At 40.1% G+C, this 21967-nt stretch overlaps 1 protein-coding gene across 1 annotated transcript; it reads right to left on the bottom strand.

Moving 5' to 3' along the window:
• Positions 1-4542: 4542 nt before the first annotated feature.
• Positions 4543-21481, bottom strand: LOC113037015 (vomeronasal type-2 receptor 1-like). Its single transcript, XM_026193711.1, has 9 exons — positions 21391-21481; positions 20724-21006; positions 20336-20625; positions 19928-20223; positions 6960-7165; positions 5076-5297; positions 4867-4990; positions 4702-4775; positions 4543-4594 (listed from the first exon to the last, which is right to left on the bottom strand). The coding sequence occupies exons 1-9, from the start codon at positions 21462-21464 to the stop codon at positions 4562-4564; spliced, it is 1602 nt and encodes a 533-aa protein (XP_026049496.1). The 5' UTR covers positions 21465-21481; the 3' UTR covers positions 4543-4561.
• Positions 21482-21967: the final 486 nt, after the last annotated feature.

Genomic DNA, 21967 nt, shown 5'->3' with positions numbered 1-21967 from the left:
AAAAAACAAAAAAAACCCACTATGCGTCGCCAGGTGTTTCATCGGATTTGAGGAGTTACCTCCTTTGACAGTATCACAGTATCAGCTTAAACCATTGTTGCAGGCTGCTGAGTTTGCATATTTTGCTGTGAAGTACAGCCAGACTTTTGACCGCTTTGCCTTGGACATTTTTAATCTGTAGCTCTGCTCTCAAAGAACATACGTACCTGGACCCGCCTACTATCCTCGGAAACGTAAAATGATTGGCTAGAATCCAAAGTGTATCACAGCTCAGGAAAAAAAAAGCACCGAAATAAAGCACCGAAATGTGCGCTGCTTTTCGGTCTGGTTACTACCGTTTATGTCAGAACCGGTACCCATCCCTAATTGTAATATAGTCTATTTTAATGCACATTTCATATTACAAGCAAAAAACGGAGTATCAGTAGTAAGTGACAACAGGAACTCAGGGCCCCTCTCAATAGAATGTGGGACGGGTTTTACACTATTATGAAGGCACTGCTAGGATACTCCCATGCTAAACCTTTCTAGTTTGTTCTTTGCTGTTTCTATTTATCCTTATTATACAGAACTTACCACAGGTGTTTCCAGGTTATAGTCACACATTTTTTTAAGCTTTAATAGGTTAACAATATGCTATTAATTAGAAACAGATAGTTTTGCATTTACAATTAGGCCATCCGGAGCGCAGAATGGACAAACTTTGTACAAACTGCGCAAAATGTGTTGACAATCACAATTCAGGGATTTGAGTCATTCTGTGCTCCAGATGAAAATATTAATCACGTTAATCGTGGTGATGACAGATTAATGCGCGTTACTGCGTTAATGTTGACAGCCCCACTATTTTCTCAATACAAATATTCTAATCATAAATCAACCATAAATAGCTCATAAGTAGCTATACAGTCTGAATGATGATCTAACTCACAGTTTTCAAATGACATATTCATGAGCAAAAAAGAAGATTCTGTGTCACAATAAACACACTCTGAATGCAAAATGAGATGTATTAATGCAAAAAAAAATTTTAAATCAAGGATTAAAATACAAACAAACATCCTTCTAAAATCTATTTAACTTTACAATATTACAATTTTAGAATTGTTTAATGGTTTGATGATTTTTAGAAAGTCTACTCAACTTAAAAATAAAGAAAAGGAGGACAGATCTTCAGAAGGTCCATCACTCATTGAGATCTAAATGGGGTTTGAGGCGCCTGAAAAGAAATCTCAAAACTGCACTGTAGGTACCAACAATGCAGTTCACATCTGGTTTTGAACTGAAGAAGCTTCTTGGATGAGAGTTGAAACACCTTCAAAAAACTCAAAGAAGTCTAGTTACTTTCTTTCCAAGCGCCTTATATTACCACATATAGACAATCATTATACCTCATGACATTAATCAATCTGTTATTACTACAAAATAAAAATGAAATGTGTAGTTTTCTTTATTATGCCTTCCTGATTTATGGTTTTTACATAGAAACTAAAAATTGTTTCTGGGAAATAAGCCACAGCATCATTGAAAAAGACATTTAATAATCACATCATTACATTCAAACAAAGGACCAGGATTATTATCAGGATAATAGTATGAAAAGTATCCTAAAATGTGAACTTATATTACCTTATGATCATGAGTTTAGTACCACATAAAGATCTTAATGTTAAATATGTTTTGTTTGAAATGCCCCATAGAAACTTACATTTTATTACTTACCATACTATATGTTATTGCTTCTTGGGAAAAATTTTCTTCCACAGTATTATTCCTAGTTCTTGTTCTTTTGTCTACGCTGTTTAGGGGTCTCCGCAGTAGATCATCAGCTTCCAACTTACCCTATCCCTAACATTCTCCTGTGTCACACGCTGATCACTTGTCAGAACAGGAAGTGGTGAACATTGTTGTAATACAGCTGAAAGAAGCATTAAATTCCCCTTCACGAACCACTACCTTATCGTGGAGGGGTTTGTGTGTCCCAGGGATCTCAGGGCTACAGTATGTTGTTCAAGTGCTTTTGTCCCGTGGTAGGGTCTCCCATGGGAAATTGGTCCTGGGTGAGGGACCAGACAAAGAGTGATTCAGAAGACCCTTGAGAGAATAAGGGGATATGGGCCCATCTTCCTGCAGGCCCACCACCGATAGGAGATGCCATAGGAGTTGTTTGCACTGTGTGCCAAGCGGTCGCCAGGCGCAGAGGCCCTGGCGGACCGATCCCCGCCTACCAAGACTGGCAATTGGGACATGGAATGTCACCTCTCTGGTGGGGAAGGAGCCTGAGGTCGTGCTTGAGGTTGAGAGGTACCAGCTTAACGCAGGGCTTGGGCTCTGGAAACAGTCTCTGCTAGGCTGGGAATGCCTAGCAAAGGCCCCAGTCCGCGAGATATTAAACGCACACCGGCAGACCTTCAACAGCATTCCGAGGGAAACTGGGGACATTGAGGCCGAATGAACCATGTTCAGCATCTCCATTGCCGAAGCTGCTGCAATGAGCTGCGGCCGCAAAGTGGTTGGTGCCTGTCGTGGTGGTAACCCCCGAACCAAATGGTGGACACCAGAGGAGAAGGGAGCCCCCAGTCTTATCGACCTTGGTTAGCCTGTGGGACTTTGGAGGCAGCTGATAGGTACCAACCAGCCAAGCGGAATGCGGCTCGGGCAGTGGCTGAAGCAAAAACTCGGGTGTGGGAGGAGTTCGGAAAGCCCATGAAAAAATAAATTTTTTCTGGTGACTTCATCGGGTGATGGACTCCAGCTCACACTGACACAGTTCGCAGCCGAATGTGAAGCAGCGGGAATGAGGATCAGCACCTCCAAATCTGAGACCATGGTTTTCAGCCGGAAAAGGGTGGAGTGCCCACTCTGGGTTGGAGACAAGTTCCTGCTCCAAGTGGAGGATTTTAAGTATCTTGGGGTCTTGTTCACGGGTCATGGGAGAAGGGAGCCAGAGATCGACAGACAGATTGGTGGTGTGGCTGTAGTGATGCTGACACTGCACCAGTCCATCATGGTGAAGAGAGAGCTGAGCGTAAAAGCGGTTTACCGGTCGATCTACATCCCTACCCTCACCTATGGTCACAAGCTGTGGGTAGTGACCGAAAGAACGAGATTGTGGATACAAGCGGCGGAAATGAGCTTCCTCCGAAGGGTGGCTGGCCTCTCCCTTAGAGATAGGGTGAGAAGTTCAGCCATTGAGGAGGGGCTTAGAGAAGAGCCCTTGCTCCTTCACATCGAAAGGAGCCAGTTGAGGTGGTTCAGGCGCCTGACAAGGATGACTCCTGGGTGAGGTGTTCCGGGCATGTCCCACCGGGAGGAGGCCCCGGGGCAGACCCAGGATATGCTGGATATATCTCTCGGCTGGCCTGGGAACGCCTTGGTGTTCCCCTGGACAAGCTCAAGGAGGTGGCTAGGGAGAGGGAAATCTGGGCTTCTCTACTTCGGCTGCTGCCCCCACAGCCCCAGATACAGCGGAAGAAAATGGATTGATGGTGGATGTTTTTTTTATTACTGAGTATAATGGAATGCTGAAATTTTGAAGGCCGGTTCTTTTTGTTGAGTTCCAATTCTCTGGTGGGGGCTTGGGGGAATTGAAAACTATTGAAAAATAACTCGGAATCATGTAGTGTTATTGTGAAAGGTGATTTTCTGTTTATTTACTTTACTCCAAATTAAATATTATTGGATTAAAATAAACCAAAAAATAAATAAAAAATAATAACTTTAAAAAGTTTATCTTTAAAAGTAAAATTTGAAGCTATTTAACAGAAAAAAGTTATAAATAAAGAGATTTTTGAAATAAAAAAAAATTGAAAAGTTTTGTTTTTGCATTGAATTTGTACAATAATTGCAAGTACTAGAAGCTCTGATATACTATGATTGATTTTTGTTCATTAAATATTTCTTAGTGTTCTTCTCAGGCTTGAACAATATGATAAAACACTTGGGAGCAAATATACACATTATTAGCCCAAAGCTGGAGGCCAGAATTGCAAAAATCTCCACAACTACAGTGAATTTCCCAGGGGAGCTGACATATGCTGGGATAAATGTGATCCAGACAGTACAAAATATCAACATGCTGAAGGTGATAAGCTTGGCTTCATTGAAATTATCAGGTAATTTGCGGGCTAAGACTGCTAAAACAAAGCAAAAGGCAGCAAGTATGCCTAAGTATCCAAGCACAGCCCAGAAGCCAGCAGCAGAGCCTAATGCACATTCCAATATGATTTTCTCCTTGTATGTGGTTAGATTTTTTATTGGAAAGGGAGGGCTCACTACCAACCAAACAGTACATATTAAAACTTGAAGAAAGGTGAAAGACACAACAGTCATTCTTTGTTGTGGAGGGCCAAACCATTTCATCACATTACTACCTGGAAGTGTCGATTTAAAAGCCATTAAAACCACTATAGTCTTCCCAAGTACACAGGAGATACAGAGCACAAAGGTGATCCCAAATGCAGTGTGACGCAGCATGCAGGACCACTCAGATGGTGCTCCAATGAAAGTTAATGAACATAAGAAACACAGAGCCAGTGAGATGAGCAGCAGGAAGCTCAGCTCAGAGTTGTTGGCCCTGACAATTGGAGTTTTCCTGTGACAAAAGAATACAGCTGCAATTACGATGGTCAGACAGGCACCCACAACTGAGAATGTAGCCAGGATAATTCCTAGGAGGTCTTGAAAGGAAAGATACTCTACAGGCTTAGGGATGCAAGTGTCTCTCTTTGCGTTAGGCCAGAATTCTTTTTGACAAGGTAAACAATCAGTCGAATCTGGATAAAAAACACATAAATACAAAATTTTCTTGATTTTCATATATACACAATGAAACATTTTAAATGCATGGCAATCATTTCTCTTTACCTGTGCTATTACTGATCTCCCCCTCAGGACATGCTGTACAGTCATAGCAGCAGATGGGTTTTCCTTTCTGCAACACTTTACGAGTTCCTGGAGGACAACTGTCCGTGCACACTGACACTGGCACCTGTCAAAGACATAAATGTTGGAGAATACATGTAAATATTTACTATGCAGCTGTAATCATTGTTTAGTAAAGTTTGAATGCTTACTTTCATGCTACCCTCCATCCAGGTAATGTTTTTGTCGATCTGGAATTCCTGGCCCACGGGCCGTGATGCATCATACAGCCCTACAGTCACCATGTCAGTTGCGCCCTTTTCATTTTTCTGCCAGTTAACCAGTTCATAAATAGCCACAGGATCCCCATTAGCGTCAAATGACACATCATAGCCATTTCGGGAAAAATTTACTTTCTTCAGCTCAATTAAAATCTGAAAAGATGAAATTAAGTATAATGGGAGGGGAAAGGAAAAAAAATGCTCTATTTCAATAACAAATATTAATATTACATACAATGTTCCCTCTAATCTTTCATGTGTCTGAGCGAACACGCAAACTCCCTGAGCGGTCCCTTGGACCACTGTGAGCAACAGTAGACGTGAGCACTGTGGCCACGCCATCATCGAATCCATCCAAGTTACATGGTTTATTAAAATAATCCAATAACAGCATTTATATTTATGTTAGACTACTTTTAATTAAGTGCTTTAGCCCACTTACATTGAAATTTTAAAAAATCTTGTTCATGACCTGTGTAGTATGTTAACACTATTGGAAGTAAAAATAACTTGAACTCCAATTTATAAACACAACTTTCTTTCTTTTTTTTTTAAATAGAGCTCTGACTTTTATTATGAGTCTGTGGTCTGGGAGAGATTCCTGTAACTCTCTGTCTGCAATATACAGTATATAAAGACCAATGTTGGGCAATTAATTATATAGTTACTTCTTCAAAAAAGTTACTGAGTTTTGCAAACAACAAAGTTTTTTGCAGCTGTTTACCTAAACATGCAGCCAAGGCATTTTTTTAGACAAACATTTCAAAATATTTACAGAACAATCAGCTGTTCTGCAACAAATTTGATGCCACACAAATTATTTGTGCCACTCCAAAAAATTATTTCTGTCCACTATGAGATAAAGGAGAACAACAGCCTGATACCTGCAGACCTGACAACAGGAGATGTATCACTGCTGTAACACCTGTAACATTCAGCAGTCGCCTCATTGTTCTGACACACACAACAAAACTATTGACTACACTACACACTAACTACACAAGATTTGCGTCCCAACGTTGCAAATCTCTCACTTCTCAAAACACCGCCGTCACTCCTAAAACTTCCTCCCGTTTCTTAACACTACATGCCATGATTTGATTGGTCGACATGGTACATTTTTCCACCAATAGGAAAGGGTGGGGGGTGTTTTGGTTTCATCTTTGCTCACAGGCAGAGAGTGCTTTCGATCGTTTTCCTTATAAAACGCTGTTTGTACCGTTTCTTCCTGCAGTAAATATAAACAACGATAATATTCAGGAAGAAAACCAAACATTGCATATATTTTTATCATAACTGGCCTATCAACACAATTTAAAACTGGTATATACTGGTATATAAGTCCACACTTTTTCCGTCAATTGTTCCGTCTGTCCCGCTCACATCTCCAATGGTTGTACACGTTGTCATTAACGTGGATTCACTCCACACTGTCAGCCACACCGTTTTGCTAGCTAAAACACCGGCACATAAGGACGCTGTCATAGCCTGTCAACGACTTTGATTAGCTGCGTATATACGAATGTGAGTCGCGTGATTAGCTGCGCTATGGGATAAGGTGGCATCGTTCTAATCCCATACAGGAGCAGCCAGTCACTTACTGACTAACACTGCAAAACAGAATTGTTAAAGTATTTACTTTAATTTCAATTCAGGTTAGAATTGTTTACGCAATGCAGATTTTTTTCTGCGCAGAGACCGTGCCAGCAGTGCACAATTGCGCACGCGCGCAGCTTAGAGGGAACACTGATTACATATCAACTCATATTGCAGTTGATGAAAGACACTGGCATCAAGATATTTATTTCTTCTGACCTGTTTGGACTCTAACTTGGTTAACTTGTCACACTTTGCAGTGCCATTTATTTCCTTGCACACTGCATTATGGATGGCATGTGCTACTGCATACATGGCCTTGTACACCATGTTAGTAACTCTGAGCTGTGATGTGTCAGTGTACTGGTTTTGAAGATTCTGTATGTCTTCATTTCCATCACATACTTTCTTCTTTGCAGTGGCATCTAAAAATCACAAAAAGACAGAGCAGATGTCAACGTTGAACTAGATCTCAACTGTGTTCTCTTTATAAATGTTGCAAATTATGTTGGTAACATGACACATATTTCTAAAAGGTTAAAATAAATAAAATAAAAAATGGAAAATAATCCTAGTTTACCATGGCCCTTTCTCAATTCTCAAGTACGCAAGTCCATACTCGCTTGCCGAGAATGTGAGCACGGACTGAGGAACAAATAAAACACTGAAATAAACCAAAGATTAACATTTCAAAGTTATCTAAGAGTCTTATATATATATATATATATATATATATATATATATATATATATATATATATATATATATATCCCACAGTTGTTCATGTTTTTAAACCCATTTTGCACAGAGAGGCATATTTTGAAAAATGTATTGATAGCAATGTTGAATATTATTACACAGAAAAAAAAAACAACTACATGTAACATAATTACACCGTGACGCCTCTGCCTTTCTAAATAGAGGGACAGTAATTGCATGTGTAAATGTAAGTGTGTAAAGCCTGAAGATAGAGACAAAATACTGTTAATCTGACTATCTGCCGTTCTGCAATTTATCTCCTGTAAACAATAACGTGGCGCACAGCGTGACGTGGAAAAAGGCACATACCTTTAACGTTGTGTGACGAACTCTGTATTCCTCGTCCACACATAAACCCAAAAAAGGAGTTTTTAAAAATCTCCGTTTTCGGTGATTCCAAACGCCGTTTACGTGTGGACGAAACAGCTGCGTTTTCAAAATCACCCGTGTACGTGCGGACGCAGCGTAAAAGAGTTAGTAGTTTATTTTCTTACTACCTGCAGATTACGTGTATTTGCTTAATTGTTTACTAAATGTTTGAGGTGTGAAATAAACCGCAATGGAGCAAAATATGGGTGTGTGTGGTTGGAGGATGTGATTGTGCGTGGGCGCGCGGGAGTGGGGCGAATATTTTTTTTGTAAAACAAAGGGGGGCCCAGCAAAAAAAGTTTGGGAACCACTGCTCTATATCATCATGAAGGTATCCGATGATGAATCAAACTACACATGACCAATTTAAGATGACACAGCAACAAGATGCTATGTCAACCCTGAGCCTCCAATTTTTGTTTTAAAAGTGTGAACTTCAAAGTATGTACCAGTTTTTAAATTGTGTTAATAGGCCACATAAAACCAGAGTTACAATAACAAATACACACAATGTCTTTTTCCTGAATATTGTTGTCATGTTTACTGCAGAAAGAAACGGTAAAAACAGTGTTTTCTAAGGAAAGCGCTCAAAAGCAGTCTCTTCTTGCGATCAAAAAAAGAAAGAAAAGAAAAAACACCTTTTTCATATAGATGGAAAAATGTGCCATATCGACCACTCAGAAGATGATATGGCAAAATGGCTTTGGTTGTTTAGGAAGAGGGGGAAAACAGCTGAAAGAAAGAGAGAGAGAGAGAGAGCGAGTTTTGAGATGTAAGAGATTGGCATGTTAGGAATGTGTAGTAAGTGTGTTTTGTGCAGTGTGTTGAACAATGAGGCAACTGCTGAATATTGCAGTTACTGCCAAAACGCCACCAAAGGCCGCTTGCAATGTAAACGTTGCCTCCAGGTCGAAGAGGCAACATATTTGCACATATTCAACTCTGTATATTTTATATATTTTATTATTATTATTATTATTATTATTATTTTTTATTTTTTATTTTTTATTATTTAATTTGTAAAAATGTGTACACACACACACACGTAGGAAAAATATTTAGTATACACATCCAGAAATGCATACACTATTATATATTGTACATATATTTATTAGTTTCAGGTTGGCCATTCTTGAATTTTGCTCGTTTGTGTTGTTGTGTTTGCACATCTCTGTTGCTTGTGGGGCTCGCACACAAGAATTTCACTCGCATGTGCTGTGCCAGTGTGCCTGCACATGTGATGTGACAATAAAAGTGATTTGATTTGATTTGATTTGAAGACATGAGGGGTGATACACCTCCTGCTTTCAGGCCTGCAGGTATCAGGCTTGTGATGTTCTCCTTTATGTTAGAGTGGACAGAAATATTTTTTTGGAGTAGCAAAAATAATTTGCGTGTTATCTTATTACCTGATTGTTCTATAAGTACTTTGAATTGGTTATATAAAAACTAGGAGCATTAATTGCAATTAATTAATTTGAAAAAAACAATGTACTAAAAAAATTATGTATTTAATTGCAGTTTGCATTCCAGGCAAAGGCTAACTTTTGTCAATGCACAATTTTCTGGTATATCGATTACACTGATGCACACATCAGAATCAGAAGAAAGTGCATTGCTAGGAATGATTGGAGGCAAGTTTAATTTCAAAAGACTACCCAATGGAAGGCTTGATGAAAGTGTGGCTTTGTGCAAACTGTGAAAAATGGAGTTTGCATACCACAGAAGCACTTCAACTTTCCATTACCATCTAAATGCAAAACATGTTGCTAGCAGTCTGAGTACCAACAAAAGGTAATGGCAGCCCAAACTTGATGAAATGACTAACTTGAGGACTAAAATTAGTAAGTCAACATTGGACAAATTTACAAATTCTCTTGCAAAATTGATTGCTCTGGACTGTAACCCACTATCAGTGGTAGAAGATAGGGGGTTAGAAAATGTACTACACTTAGCGTCAGGTGATCCAACTTCCAACTGCTCTGCCAAAAGACTATTTCAAGTAAAATTCAACAGCTTTATGACACTGAAAAGCAAGAAAAATTAGACGCCTTATAGACAGCCCTGCTAATATGGAGGAACTACACCAAGAGCAAACAAGACTGGGGCAACAGCCAAACAAAAGCACAAGCTAGTCATTATAACTCCATCAGAGCTGGTAAAACTCCAAAAGCTAGCGACTGTCCTTGAGCCATTGAAGAAAATATAATCTGATCAAACATTATTCAGCTTTAAATATTGTTCAGCTTTAAAGTTACTGTGCAACTGTGTAATAAAAATATGCGCTCACGACTTTGGCCTTGAGAGCGATAAGAAGCGATCGCCTCATTCTGCAGGTGCAAGATATCTGCAAGCGAAGAGACTAGAACACCCAAGGCCGCTTTCCTTTTATGGAGTTGTTTTTCTGCTAATGCAGCACTGTCCTCACAACCCCCTCCTGTAAGTTTTAGAGAATATATACCCATCCTCACAGCAAATATTAGGAATCTCCTGATGTGAGCTGTGTTGAGAGGTTGTCTCTGTCTCAATAAAAGTTCACTGATTCCCCCATCTGCTGCAGGTGTCCGGTTGTCTTCATTCTCCGCCAGCCTGGTTAAGTCAATTCCTCCTTAACATCTAAAAGAACCTATTTAATGAAGGAAGACGGGTTCACTTTGTGTTTAATATTATTCTATTGTTGTTGTTTTTTTTATATCCTTCAATTGGCGTCACGGAACAGGATCCGCTCCAGGGCAACTGGAACGGATGGGAGGAAATCGGCCGTGGTCTGAGTGAACGGAGTTTGGACAAAAGCTGTGTGCACACAAAAACAAGGTAAGCAGACCTTTTATTTCTGCTATATTGAACATTATAAAAATACTTAGTGTCCAAACTCCTAGTAATTCATAACCAAAATTGTCTGGCTTACTTAAGGCTTGTTGAGAATCAGACAAGTGAATAAGAGATAAGTGAATAAGAAATAAGTGAATAAGTGAATAAAGATAAGAGTGAACTGAGGTCTGACCACGGTTGCAGCCGACGGGTTGCTCTCCGGTGTCGGATAAATACCTCAGTGCAGGTCTGGGACCTTGAAAGGGTTTATTAGTAACGCCTTTCTAAACAAATTAAAAGGTTAAAGGCCTTGAGAATATTTTTTAGTAATATTCTCTAAACTACAGAAGGGTTAGGAAGGCCCAGAGGACTTTATTAGAAAAGATCCTCTAAAACTTAAAAGGAGAAGTACTGGTTGGAGTCCAAAGGAGGGGTCCCTTTGATCAATAGGAGAAAACGGATCTCTTCTTAAAACCCCGATGATTTTAGTGTTTTAAATGTTTTGATGTTCTGTTTGATATTGGACACACATAAATACACGCTGAATGCTTGCTGTGGAACACTGGGCAGGACAGTTTGGTTCTCCGTGTTCACAGATTACACAATTAAAGGAACTAGGTTCCTCTTTTGGTTAAAATAATACACCACACATAGAATTTTTTACACATTTATTACATACATAAGGAGGGTAATGAGTGACTGCAGGTAATGTATGAAGTGTGAATGAGACGTGTGAACAAGGTGACAACCAACTAGCACCCCTATCAGGAAGCTCTAGGCAAGGTTACCCGCCAGACTCCGGTTTGGTAGAAGCCTGGTAACACCTGAAGGGATATTTCAGTGCTGACTCACCTTTAAAGCAGCGCCCCAGCTGTTAGTGCCTAACAGAGGCAGAAACCCAGCTGGCCCAAATTCTCCTTTAAAATCAATAAATAGAACATAAATTACCGGTGTGTGTAAATAAGTTGTATAAATCTGTTAGATCTGAAACTCCTGCTAAAAAACTTCCTCTCTACAACTCTTTTCTCTTCTCTCCCTCTTTCTCTCAGTTGGGATTCTGTGTGTGTATGTGTGCTGGAGAAATAAAAAAAAAAGGAAAAGGGTCTCTCTCTGTCTCTGTGAGAGGAAAAAGGTGGGGGCCGAGTGAGCCCGCGGGGCCGAGCGGGTCCGCGAGAGCGAGCGTGTATGCTGTATGAGGAAGAAGGGAGTGAGAGGGAGCGAGTGAAAAGAGTAATCGAGTATTTGGTGATTTTTTTATTATTTCAGAGGCACTGGGTAAGAGTTTTGACTTTAGCTGTGAGAGTTGTGAAAAGAGCAGGTTTTTCTTTTGTTGTAGACTGTGAGTAATCGGTGTTTTTCTGCCTATTGTGCTGCGTGGAAGACACAGAAGTGTAGAAATGTTTGTGGTTTATCTTTGTTTGACGTTTTATATAGAGTTGGTTGATTCAGGGTGATTTCTCCCGTTTAAGGGAGGAGTTGCATTGTGGTTATGTTAAAGCTTTGCTGTAGGGGTATGTGTGTGATTTTGTGCTGGCTTCGCATGTTTAAATGGATGCATAGAAGTTTGTCAGTGAGAAATTGTTATGGTGGGGTTTTAAAGTTAGTAAAGAGTCAAACAACGCCCACTGTTTTAAAAAGGCCCAAAACATCATAAAAGACACCTCACATCCTGGCCACTCCCTGTTCGAACTGTTGCCCTAAGGCAGACGGTACAGGGCAATCAGAGCAAGGACTAATAGACTCAAACACAGCTGTTATCCAACTGCAATAACACATCTGAATACTACAAAAATGTCCACCATGCCACTCTTGTGTTAATCTATGCACGGTCTGAAGCATGACGGTGGGAATACTTAGTATTTTAAGTATTCTATCTATTTTATTGATTGAATTTTATTGTTTTTTTATATTTGATATTACTAGGGATGATGCAATGATCAGGGACCATTCTTAATGTCGTCGGTCTCATGACAATGACAATAAAGTTTTTGATTTTGATTCTGATTCTGAAATACACCCTCCTCAAGAGTTCAATGATTTAGGCAGTTATGTTTATACAAATACTAAATGTATGTTTAGTGTCTTCATACAGGTGTTTTTTCTTAACCTGGAAGCCTGAGTACGGCAGCAGAAGACAGGCCAAGCTTTGGCTAAAATTCACGGCTGGACACCAGAGTTGTCCTCACCCCTCCCGGTAAAACAAAAAAGAGAGAATGTAGTTTGAGGCGGGTTTTTCTCGCTGACCTGCTCTGGGTGCTGTGTCCCTGAATCTCACCAGTGTTAACCTCTGGCGGAAGACATGGAGAAAAGGAAAAGATGTTCCTGGTAAATCACTGAAACAAATAAAACCACACACAACCAGAGAAAGATATGAGAAGGGTGAGGAACAGACACATGTGCGTGTTAGAGAAATGCCTCGTTTGAGAAAAAGTTAAAGTAACCCATATACAGACGCACCCATACATGCAATGAAGAAACAGCTTACATACATGTGCACGTACATGCAAGGTTAAAGTAGCGACACTTAACATACACCTGTTTTTAAATGATATAGTTCATACATTACTGACAATTAAACGCTTTGGGTTGCAGGACAACAACGTAACGTCAAAAGACAAAGACACTGGTCTGAGGATTAAGTGAGGACACGACAAATTTAGTGGTTAAAAGGGTCGACTTGGGACATGTTTTTGTTGATTGTTTAAGACAAATGACTACTGAATGATAGGAAATTCCTTTTTAGGTTTCTAAACAGGATCTTAAGAATTTTGACACGTACCTGTGTTGTCCTGTCAACTTGAGGGGTTATGAGTTGATTATATGGAGAAAAAAAAAAAAAAAAAAAAAAAAAAAAAAAAAAAAAAAAAAAAAAAAAAAAGGGGGGAGACGAGATCTCGTTGTTTCTCCCCTCTCGGGATAACACAGCCAACACAGCACAGCCAACACAACATCATTTTCCTGTTCGCCTGTTTTGTTTTGTTTTTGTTTTTTCTGAGAGCCGAAGCTGACCTGGACTCCTACCCTCCCCTCTACCATCGTTGCCCTCTCCGCGACCATCTTTGACCCTTTGACCCCTGAAGGCCACAGCAGCTGGACTCACAACAACAACTTGAGGATGTCAACAGTGCTGCAAAAGAGTGATCTCATGCAGCAGAGACGGAGAGCACTAAACCTAAAGCCCGTTTCACTACACGGGGGAAATTCCCAGGCTGCGTCAGCTGACAGAGCTGTGACGAGACGCGCATTAAGCCCGGAGGAAAAGGGACGGTGAGCAGAAGGATGCTGACCTCTGAGAAGAGCCGAACAGCAGAGCTGCAGAAGGCCGTGGAGCAAAGTAAGGAAGATGCAGGCAGCTGCAACAACGGATGAAAACAGACCCAAAGAGGAGGGGAGGACCCTAGGCCATGCGTCAGGCCGCTGGTTTACCTAAACTACAGAACAGGAAGGTGATGAACACAAACATATACCAACACACGAACACACACTTCTGCATGCGCCTACTTAGAATGAAGGGAAACACACACATGAACACTTATGCACTTGTTGAGGGAGTAAAAACTGATACATACCCATGCACTAAAATCAAAATGTTGATTTAATTTACTAAGAAGTGACACACAATGCTCTAGCTGCTGCAATGAAGAATGCTTTACTGACAAAGGCTCAATGCTGCACACAACAAAGTCAAATACAGAATTTGCTATAATAATAAGCCCAGAGGGCATTTGTGTGGTCTGGGGAGCAGAGTCCGGAGCGGTTTGGTTATGAAAATGATGCCCGTGCGAGATATCTGGGGCTTAAGGCCTCGACTTAATTGTTTACTCTACACTAAAAAGAAAAGAAAACACTCTGAGCAGTGGTGCAGAGTGAAAACGAGGAATTAACAGTGTGAGTTTTATTTCAGAGCGCCACGTCATTGTGATGGAGATTTAATAAAGGAGGAACACACGGACAAAGAAGAAGAGAAGGGGGGGCAGCCCTTGAACGCGATTGCCTGAGGCATTAAAGTTCTGTACTAAATTCTGGTTTCCAGTGTGAGAAAAGTCACGCAGTGCCAGTAGTAGAGCTAGGTTGAGTGATGATTCTAAATTACTGTAAGTAAATCATCGTACACCGTTCAAGTTTCATGATAACGGGGATCTAGACTTTGTTGAACCCTAGGCAATTTGAACAGGTAAAAGTCGAGTGACCAAGTAGCAGTTGAATAAAAGTCATTGAATAAGTGTTGAAATAAACTGGCAGAATTAAGAGAATTAAAACATTTCAAGAGCTCAACTTACTTAATGGTTCAATTTTGTTTCACGAACGCAAAACATATAGGTTTATGAATATGAAAAGGTTGAGGTGGTGTTGATTTGACTCTGTGTAGGTTTAGGTTGGTATTTTTATTGATGGGAAGAATATTCAGTGACAAGTCCTAAGACCCGGGCGTCTGCATTTTGTTTTTGTTATTTTTCATTTTATTTTGTTTTATATTTACTGATTTTTGTTTGTGAATCTTTTCTTTAAGCAGATCTGCACATCGGAAATTACAAGCATTACACGTCGGCGAGAAAATTGTTGTAAGTGAGTTTCTCCGCATTGAAATGGGTTCTGGAGGAAACACTTGTGGGGACAATTAGAAACGAGAGTCCCTGTTTAAAAAAGGATTCAGCGAGGTAATCCAAACTCAAGTTCTTGTTTCTTTTTGAGATGACGTCATTTTGCTGAGTGTGGAAACTAGATGCGACGACAGGTTTCACTATCAGCAAAGAACGGATGAATGGATGAAAGACTGGGAATAAAAACAAACGGACTGACTGGTAAAAGATGACAAGACTTGACCATGACTCAAGGTTAACCACCTCCACCTAGATAGGATAAAAGGGTGGATGAATTTATGTGGGTTTCTTTTACAGGAGTAGAAGGATGACAAAATATTCGAGGATGAGTGAACCTGTAAATGCCATTTTTGTGTCTTGTGTTGCTTACAGAGGTAACTGCGCAGCGTTACCATTTACATTTTCTTCCCTACAGGGTTACAGTTTTAATGTTTTTCTATTACAGGATTTCTGGGCGGATGTGTGAAGAAACGGTGTTTATGGGTTAGGAGTTGGGGATGCTATTACACTGTATTTACAGGAAATGTTTTATAGCACCTATGGAATGAGGATGCCTGACTACGGTCAATGTGCTGCTAATGTTTGCTTTGCTTTGGTGAGAGGGGTGCAGTAGAAAACAGACAAGTGACATGAAAACAAGTAATAATAACAAATAACAAATTTGGGGACAGTTTGACCTAGAGCCCACTAACTGGCCATTAGGGGCTCTCTCTCTCTCTCTCTCTCTCTCTCTCTCTCTCTCTCTCTCTCTCTCTCTCTCTCTCTCTCTCTCTCTCTCTCTCAGGTTGTTGCTCTTTAACTCCTAGAACACGCCCTTGGCGAGGTGGGGGGAACTGGACCACCTTTCTGTGCCCCATCATCCTCTATTAGACGACATCCAAGCTAAGTAAACATGTCTTGGCCCTTTCCCCCTGAAATGACAGGCAGGCAAAGATGTTGCGTCTTTGTTTGCTTCCTGGCCCTGGGTCTCATTCCCATTGGCATAATCCTGATCTGTGAAGGGCCCCCGACACTTCTGACACCTTCAAGTTCAAAAGCTTCGCCCCCTTCTGACAGTCCCAATCTGACAAATGTAGCCCCTAGGGTCTTGCCCACCACTTCCTCTCCAGTTTTGCCCACGCCCGATCCATTTAGAAAGAAACGAGACACGGTTACCTCCTCGCCAACGGATGATGAAAACTCTGATCGTGAGGGTGACGAACATTATCGTCTTTCTCTTGTTTAAATGCTTCTAGAATGGTTGTTTCTCTGTGGTGTTTTGTATTAGGCTTGTTATTAATTGTTTCCCTCACCCACTTCCTCTTGAAGGATATATCTGGTTGAACTGTGTCTGGTCGGGTTGTGAGGATTAAGCGATGTTCTCAGGGTCTCCGGACTTAAGCCTGAGCGAATGTGTACTCCCACCACTGGATATAAATTGTTTTTTTTCCACACCCCTTCCTCACGTTTTACCATATTCACTTTTGAATGTCCTTAGCAGTTACCGTTCTGAGTTTATTTTACGGTTGATTTACTCTTTCACATTTTCACGTTTATATCTCTCATTATTATAGTATACTCTGTACTCTCCACATTTTTATCATTACTTATGCTTTTTGGTTGCTGAGTTACAGGAACTGTTAATTTTGTGTCACTACCCTGGTTGCACTAACTCGTTGTATCCTTGTGTGCAGGACAGCTGTTACTGCTTTCATCGGGAACCGAGACTGCTTGCAGCCGACCCCTGGGCAGGGTGGTGCCTGGACTCTTTTCTCCTCATCTGCAATGACAGATAAAGACAAATGATAAGACCCGAGGAGTTTTTCGAGCCAGGCTTCGACACGTCTCTGTGTTCCTTTGAATGTTACTTATTTTTGTATGTTGACCCATTTAAGATGGGTCAAAAGGGGGATTTGAAGAAAATATAATCTGATCAAACATTATTCAGCTTTAAATATTGTTCAGCTTTAAAGTTACTGTGCAACTGTGTAATAAAAATATGCGCTCACGACTTTGGCCTTGAGAGCGATAAGAAGCGATCGCCTCATTCTGCAGGTGCAAGATATCTGCAAGCGAAGAGACTAGAACACCCAAGGCCGCTTTCCTTTTATGGAGTTGTTTTTCTGCTAATGCAGCACTGTCCTCACAACCCCCTCCTGTAAGTTTTAGAGAATATATACCCATCCTCACAGCAAATATTAGGAATCTCCTGATGTGAGCTGTGTTGAGAGGTTGTCTCTGTCTCAATAAAAGTTCACTGATTCCCCCATCTGCTGCAGGTGTCCGGTTGTCTTCATTCTCCGCCAGCCTGGTTAAGTCAATTCCTCCTTAACATCTAAAAGAACCTATTTAATGAAGGAAGACGGGTTCACTTTGTGTTTAATATTATTCTATTGTTGTTGTTTTTTTTATATCCTTCACCATGCAAGTAAATTAAACTATTTTTTAACTTTTTGTTACTGTTTCTTCAAAAAGCTCTATTCGTTCTTTAAGTCTGACCTCATTAGCCGTGTCTGGTCCCAAACTCTGCTGCATGTCCATAAGCCAAATGATCACTGCGGCATCACTGAGAGTTAAAAAGTGTCTAAATTCTTTCATCTGTAATAAAAAGATCAGTGTGGCTGCTCTACCAGGTGTAGCAATTAAGTTAAACATCCAGGCATCCATGAAAACGGAATTTATTAAACTTAACGGAGTTAGAAGTTAGCAAGGAGTTAGCTCGCTAGCTTCCATCTAAATATAATATAGCCTGTCCTGACTGAGAGATTTCTGAAACAAATTAAGATGTACAGCTCTGCTATCACTTCTGACATAAATGAAGACAGAAAAGTAAACAGCAGTGGCGTTTGTAGGGTTACTTTAGTTTGGCTAGCTGATATATAACTGATATATAACAATGAGCTAAGTGATAGCTAGCGACACAGCTATGTTAGCATAATATAAACAGTGAAGGTGGAGGATGAACGCTAACTTCTTTCCACTCGATAAAAGTTGCCGTGAGGATTCTCGATTGTTCATTAATTCATTAGTCATTAATATACTGCTGCATGGGCTGGGCTGTAGTTGCATCATAAGTGTTATAACCTCAGGATAAAAATGCTCAAAAACTCAGGTGCCACTTTTAGGACGTTTACTGACCACTTTTAGAAACAACCACAGGTAGTCACAACACTCACAACACATGTAGGAAACTGTTTCTCACATAACATTCCGATAGGGAAAACCCTGAAAAACCTCTGAAGGTTCCGGCGTGCAACGCCCCCAAACATACATTAACAATAACACTGTCTACAACAGTAAGGTTTTAAAAACTGAGCTTTAAAATGAATAGCGCTAATAAAAACCGAGAGAAGGCGACTGGCTGTCGCCCTCGCTGATTTTAGGGGCTTTTTGAGAATGAATAGAACCAGACACAAAGCATTAAAACATGTTAAAAACACAAAAGCCTTATTAAACGCAGGGTAGTTTGGGCCCGGAAGGAGGATTCATCACATCATCACTTAAAGACCGGATATTTGACAGTTATTGTGTAGATTAATAATTACTTTCTTGAACTGTCTACTACAGGTTTGTGACTGAGCTTCTTAGAGCAGAGACATGTGTCTCATGTTCAGGGGTTTATCTGTTTTCTGCCACCTGCATCACACCATGGAGGTCTCCGATGATGACTCAAACTACATGGTGAAATTCAAGGCTACCTGCACAATGTGTAGCTACCCTCAACCACCTGTGGCTCAAGATAGCTACTGTGCTTGGCCACACTTTAAGGATTTAAAGTGTCTTGCAAGGAGGAGAGCGAGAAGAGGTTTGGACCACCCTTGAGGCCCTGCTGCAGGAACAGTGTAAAAATAAAAGCCTCAGCACAGCCTCAGATGAAAAGATTTCCTCTCATCAGAAAAGAGGAACCACTGAGCAACAGACCAGTTCTTTTTTTCTTTAGCCCAGGTAAGACGCTTCTGACATCTGTTGTTCAGGAGCAGCTTGACAAGAGGAATACGACATTTGAAGCCCATGTCCAGGCTCTTGATGCACTAACTCTTACTAACTAACTAACACTTTTGAATGGCCTTTTTCCTGACAATCCTCTCCAGGCTGTGGTCATCCCTGTTGTTTGTGCACCATTTTCTTCCATGCTTTTCCCTTACACATAACTTTCTATTAATGTGTTTTGATACAGCTCTTTGGGAACATTCAAGTAGGTCAGCAGTCTTCCCCATAAATGGGATTCCTACTGAACCAGACTGAGAGATAAAGGCTCAGGAACCCTTTGCAGCTGTTTTGAATTAATTAGCTGATTAGACATTAACACTTTGAGCCTACAATATTGAACCTTTTTCATCATATCCTAATTTTCTGAGCTTTTGAATTTTGGGTTTTCATAAGGTGTAAGTCATAATAATCAAACTTAAAACAAATAAAGGTGTGAAATTTTTCACTTTGCATGCAGTAAGTCTAAATCTTATATTACGTTCACCTTTTAAGTTGAATTACTGATATAAATAAACTTTTGCATAATATTCTTATTTTTCGAGTTACACCTGTATTTTCTCCTCACACTTGGTCATGATTAATAACTTTTCAATGAAAGTAGGTCAGCCCATGAAGCAACATCAGACTTTGTAACATCAGCAGTTGATCAGATAATTTAAACCAAGAAAAATGTCTTACTTTTGGTCAGTGTGCAGTTAAATGCATCCTCCCAGAACTCAGTAAGTATTTGAGAAGAAGCCACTTGTGAGGGGGACAGATTCAGCAGGAAGTCTCTGAGACCTAGGATTCTAGACTTCGGAATCCCAAATCCAATGGCCCCAGCACAGAAACTAAACCTCGTTAATTCTGGGTTGGTTACCCATGATTCACTGCCTATCCACTGGCGGGGTGGGGAATGCTGATGTGATAGCTCCTCCAAAAGTGCCCTCATGTCCCCCAAAGAGAGAAGTGCCACAACAACCATGGCTGTAGACCTTGACAGACAATATTGTGCATTAGAAGCATTTTAAAATGTAAATGTATGAAAATTTTTAATTTAGACAGTAAAACTAATATTTGCAGAATAAATATCTGTGATGAGAACACCTGCGGATAACATCTGCTACTTTCTGAATTCTGCTATGTGGGTATGTTCGATGGAAAGAAAGAGAGTATTCCACACAGATCCCCTCTTTCTTTGCTGCTTTTAGAAATGAAGCCATGCCATTATTTCCATAATCCGAATCTGATCGAACAGCACCTATCCAAGTCCAGCCAAAGTGTTTTACCAGCTTGGCCATTGCTTCAGCTTGGAACTGGTCACTGGGAATTGTTCTGAAGAAATTTGGGTACTGCTGCTTGTCAGACAAGCATGCGCATGTTGAAAAGTGGCTAACCTAAACCAAATTAAATAAAACATCACACACCACAAAATCAAATATCATGCACATACATATTTTAAATACAAAAATTGACAGAAATTGAAAACATTTACCTGGGGAATGTTAAAGGACCTGATGACTTTTGACAAACTGATGGATTCTGTAGACCCCGAGCCACCAACAACAGCCATCACCATACCAGAATGTGAGCAATTGTTATCCATGGAAAACACAGGGTCGAAGCTATTTAGAAACTGAAATGCCATGTGCACTGCTACAGGCACTGATCCACATGAGTCATATATCTGATACCCGAGCATGATTCCGGGCAGCAGCTCTGTACTGTTGTTAATCTCTTCTATGGCAAAAACCATTGCACGCGATGATTGCAGTTCACTGGTGAAAAGGCTGCAAATAGTTGTGTCACTGTTAGCATATACACTGTAGATTTAGTTTAAGTTAAATGTTACAAAAATAAAATAAAGAAAAAATCAACAACAGGATAATTTAAACAAATTAAAGTCTTTTTATTTCCTTTTAAATATAATTCCTTTCCTATATTTCCTGTATAAAACTGTTATTTAACATATTGTATAATTTCTGTTTTGAAAATACAACAATTTTTTTATAAAGAATAAATGACCTTTTTTTTTTTTTTTTTACATTTTTTAACACTACACAGAATCAATGTAGTTCCATAGAACATAACACACATGAAAACATTTCTCTCCTCATACAGTCCAACATGTTTTTAGCACCTTCTTCTTCCCATTACTGAACTTCTTACTTACTAACCTTCCTTTGCATTTTGCAGGCTCAGGCATGCTGGTGTAGTCACTGTAAACTGTGTTCATGTAGACGTGAAGGGAAAAATCACCACCAATAACAAAGTCCCCATCCTTTGAAAATGCAGGTAGACGGGTGCTTCCCTGCAGCTTGCAGTTCAGAGAGGATGTCGACGTACCAGCTTGAGCTCCTATATGCCTAGTCATTTGTCTCATACCATCTAGACACACTGCAAAGGCAACAGCTGAGTTGAGGTGAAACAAACACACAGCCAATGCCAGACCAATTTTAACAGCTGCTATCTCCATTTCCATCTAAAATTGTCTGTATATGGGCACACATTGTTTCCATTGGCTATATAAGTCTTCAGACAAAGGGGTTTGGTCATCTTTTTAAGGACATGTGGTCGTGGATTAACCCTTACATAGTGTTGACATTCTAAGTCTTCACAGTATGGTTCATGTACATTTTGATTGGGACCAAGATTTCCCTCATAACTATCGGCTATGATAAATTATGAACTTCAGATTAATTTAGAATGGATAATCAACAGAATTTTAATCCTTAACTA

The sequence above is a fragment of the Astatotilapia calliptera genome, chromosome 14 (genome assembly GCF_900246225.1).
Source record: "Astatotilapia calliptera chromosome 14, fAstCal1.2, whole genome shotgun sequence".
In the NCBI taxonomy this organism is placed as follows: domain Eukaryota; kingdom Metazoa; phylum Chordata; class Actinopteri; order Cichliformes; family Cichlidae; genus Astatotilapia; species Astatotilapia calliptera.
The sequence above is the reverse complement of the archived record's forward strand: the minus strand, read 5'-3'. Positions and strand labels throughout refer to the sequence as shown.

Coding starts and splice junctions, on each gene's coding strand:
- LOC113037015 (XM_026193711.1), bottom strand. CDS start 21,464: ATGAACACAGTTTACAGTGACTACACCAGCATGCCTGAGCCTGCAAAA. Junction 20,626..20,723: donor GGTCCTTTAACATTCCCCAG/GTAAATGTTTTC, acceptor AATTTGGTTTAG/GTTAGCCACTTTTCAACATG. Junction 7,166..19,927: donor TAACTGCACACTGACCAAAA/GTAAGACATTTT, acceptor TGTGATTTTTAG/ATGCCACTGCAAAGAAGAAA.